At 40.3% G+C, this 4135-nt stretch overlaps 1 protein-coding gene across 1 annotated transcript in view; it reads right to left on the bottom strand.

Moving 5' to 3' along the window:
• Positions 1-3509, bottom strand: part of LOC118424892 (von Willebrand factor D and EGF domain-containing protein-like) — a 30314-nt gene extending 26805 nt beyond the window's left edge. The window contains exon 1 of the mRNA XM_035833699.1: positions 3416-3509. Coding sequence (XP_035689592.1) covers positions 3416-3509 — 94 coding nt within the window. The remainder of the gene's footprint in view (positions 1-3415) is intronic.
• Positions 3510-4135: the final 626 nt, after the last annotated feature.

The following is a 4135-nucleotide window of genomic DNA, read 5'->3' on the forward strand; positions in this document are numbered from 1 at the left end:
TCATATAAACATTGCACAGGTAAGCCAATTGTTTAGATGTACAATTAAGTTCAAATAATTCTGAAGAGAAATATTGATGAGAAAATAATCATTCTCGCCACTGTCTAACTTATAATTACGTATCAAAACTAAACGCAGATTTTCTAACTAACGCACCTTTCGCCGACTTCATCAAAGGACCGCCGGCTATCAATCAAACACGGCTGTTGATTAGACTTAGAGTTTCAAACAGTCATGTGCTGTGTGCCAGTTGACAGCGAACTTCATGCTACGTGATGTTTTACATTGCTTGGACCTTCTTTCCTACAGCGGTGCTTTTACAAAATATTTAGACTGTAACACTGAGTCCCACATGTTTTATAGAATAGAATTTGACGCAGAACAGCGTTTTTGCTGGGTATTTTTCTTGAAAAATGTCCGTGGGAATATCAGCGAGGCGGCGACGTAGGGATATCAGACCGTCAACAAAAGTCGCACGGCGGCTAACGGCGCAGCGAAGATACTAGCGCTATAAATAAGCGCTTCAACTAAGGATGGCAACCCGTACAATATTTTTGTATACTGTTGAGCTAAGTAAAGTTTGTTGTTTATGAGGTTTTAGTTGTCTTTGAAGCTTTGACCCGAAATATTCTAAAGTCAAACTGCTGAAGAGAAGTAAGTGACTGCTACGATTATCGTAGATATGGCCCTAAAAAAAACTGATAAAAGAAGCCTTCTCAATAGTCTAAAATGCAAGAGCTTCCGGGGGGGCTTCGCCCACCTGGGTCCCCCCCCACAGTGGCCCTGCCCCTGGACCCCGCCAGGGACATTCGGCGGCCCCCAGACCCCTGTCCGACGCTTTGAAAAAATCCTGGCGAGAAGTCTGTACGGCCTGAGTCTTCAAGTTAACGTATTGTGTGGTCCCGCTTATGAATATTAATTAGCCTTCGCTTTCCTCTTCGCTGATTGGCTGAACCATTAATTGAATTAACTCTTCCTGCCGGCTAGACGCAGGTGCAGATGTCGGCTCTGTGGGGTGAACGTCCGAAAGGTCATGGCATGGAGAACGAAAGAAAACCAATTTCCCCTAAAAAAAGTGCTGTAATTAAGCCTTTTACAGTACTTTATGCCAAAAATTTTACTTGGATCATTTTACCAACTATCTTATGCCTATCTATACCAAATGTTACTCATACCAGGGTACAGGGGTGCAAAATATACCGTTATAAGACCGTCAACAACAGTCGCACGGAGCTAACAGCGCAGCGAAAATACCATCGCTAGCGTTTCAACTTCGGATAACAAGTTATAAGTACTGTTGAACTCAGTAACGTTAAAGTTTGTTTTTAGTTGCCTTTGACGGTTTGACCTGAAATAGTGTTACGCTAAACTCCTGAAGAGAAGTTAAGTGACTGCTGCGATTATCATAGATATGCCCCTAAGAACTGATACAATATAAAGCCTTCATGAATAGTCTAAAATGCGAGAGCCTTAGGCGGGCTTCGCTCCCACTGGCGGGAACACTGCTATATACGGGATCATGAGGCCCCGCTTATGAATATTAATTAGCCTTTGGCCTCCTCTTCGCTGATTGGCTAGGTCTTTGATTCAATTAACTCTCCGGCTGACGCGCACAGGTGTGGCTCTGTGCGGGGTCACGGAAGGTCACGTCAGGAGGCCAAAAGAAAACAAATTTCCCCTCAGAAAAGTGCCCAAATTAATCATTTTAAAGTTGTTTATGTCAAAAATTTTACTTGAATCTTGTTACCAAGTATCTAATGCCTATCTATACCAAATTTCAGGTCATTTAATTGTAATACCAGGGTACAGGAGCCAAAAGTGTCATTTTTTGGTCAAAAATTGGCCAAAAATCGCAAAAATAAGCATTTTGTTGCACTGTACACCAAAAGTGTTATTGAATTTATATGAAGGGATTATCAAGGCACATCTGTGTCAAATTTCAGCTCATTCGGTTGCAATACCAAGGTACAGGAGCCAAAAGTGTCCTTTTTTGGTCAAAAATTGGTCAAAAAATCGCAAAAATAAGCAGTTTGTTGTACTGTACACCAAAAGTGTTATCGAATTTATATGGGGGCATTATTAAGGCACATCTGTGTCAAATTTCAGCTCATTCGGTTGCAATACCAAGGTACAGGAGCCAAAAGTGTCCTTTTTTGGTCAAAAATTGGTCAAAAAATCGCAAAAATAAGCAGTTTGTTGTACTGTACACCAAAAGTGTTATCGAATTTATATGGGGGCATTATTAAGGCACATCTCTGTCAAATTTCAGCTCATTTGATTGTAATACCAGGGTACAGGGGCCAAAATATACAGTTTTGGTCTAAAATTGACCAAAAAATCTCAATAAAATCATTTTAGAGGCAGATATGAAAAAAAACTGAGAAAACATCATCAAGGTATTGGCCCATTCTACCCCTGTGCCAAATTTCAGGTCATTCGGTCCAGGAACGGCGGAGATGAATCACTTTGAAGATTTGACAGGAGAAAGAAAGAAAGAAGAAAGAAACATTACGAATACAATATATTTCACCATACTATGTATGGCTGAAATATAATTACGAATACAATATATTTCACCATACTATGTATGGCTGAAATATAAATATGTACAATGAATCTACAGTACTCAAAAATCGTATTCTATTACATGAATTCGACTTCTTCTCGTTTCTTTGTGATATTGAAAATATAGAAACAGATATGCTTTGTAAGTAAAGGTTTGTCTAACTTCATAAGGAATTTAAATTTGTCTATATTACTTAGTAGTATGAAGTGGGGGAACATATCAATCTATAGAGTTCAGCTCTCTCCTTCTTGTACAAACTACATTCTACTACAAAATGATGTTCGTCTTCTAACTTACGTAGATTGCAGTATCTACATATTCGTTGTTCTAGAGGAGTGTGGTTATGTCCTCCGGTTTCAATGTGTAGTTTGTGGCAACTGATTCGTAGTTTTGTGACGGCCGTCCTGTGCCGAATATTGTCAATATCCATGTATTGTTCTGCATTATAGGTGGTTTTGAACAGTCTGTAAGACCTCAATTTGTTTTTAGCGGATCAGGCTTGACTGTATATGTAAAGTTTCGGCAAAATGTATGAGTTGTCAACTTGAGGTCGCCATCACTACCTTTGATATGTCTTAAATAAAAATAAGAGCATATTCCCTTACGAAACATAAGAGACTGTCGATGCTATGGTTATGATCTTACACAGAGCTGTCTTGGGAACTATTTTGAAGTGACTGCTGTTTGTATTTCCGGGCGATGTCTGTCCGCACGTTAAGTAGAGAACGAATGGATAGATTGTTTTGATACTGTGTGATATATGTGGATAGGTCCATATAACACAATGAAGTGGTTTTGATTTTCTCCCCATAACACCATGAAGAATGTCTAAATAGTAAATAAACTCACCTCCAACGGTTGCCGCGAAACATAATGCAATCAAGCAGATTGCTGGGACACCCAAACGTATCATGCCGAAGAACACCCCATATGGTGAGACCATTGCTGTCAAAATGTCCGAGTTTTACATTGAGACGTTTTCAACTTGATGCTCTTTTTACTACTTCTGCTTTAAGTTACTCGTTGTTACAGCTGCGCACCCACTGTGAACGTTTCCTTGTTCCGACCATTCCACCTGAGATGGTATTTTAGGGGTGGGCACAATATTTCCCCAGCAAATAATCCAAACCCCACGTCCATTTTTTTGCTTGATCATGAACCATTAACTGCACTACATAGTGATTTCGCGGCTCGACCTACCCTTACCAGTTTTACGCAGTCATGTTAGCAAGCTCTCCCCACTGTAAAATAAGCTAGCTAAGCCCAAGTTAGACGTTACTCACGGCTACAACCAATACTTGGACGACAAACAATACCTGTCACTTTTGTGACAAACCAGCGAAGCAAGGAGAGGTCAGGTGTGTCTTGTTACCTGATAGTCGAAACAAAGAATGACCGAGAATGTTGTCCGAACGTGCCTTGGGTACGAGTCGTAACAGGTACGTAATCAAATGCAGTGACACCAGGGCCTCTCGAGTACACTGACGGTGTCAATGAGAGTAGGAGTAAACTAGAATGTAAGCTGCTTGGATTCTAGCATTCTTCTTCATTAGATGATGTATGCTCCAA

The sequence above is a fragment of the Branchiostoma floridae genome, chromosome 10 (assembly GCF_000003815.2).
Source record: "Branchiostoma floridae strain S238N-H82 chromosome 10, Bfl_VNyyK, whole genome shotgun sequence".
In the NCBI taxonomy this organism is placed as follows: domain Eukaryota; kingdom Metazoa; phylum Chordata; class Leptocardii; order Amphioxiformes; family Branchiostomatidae; genus Branchiostoma; species Branchiostoma floridae.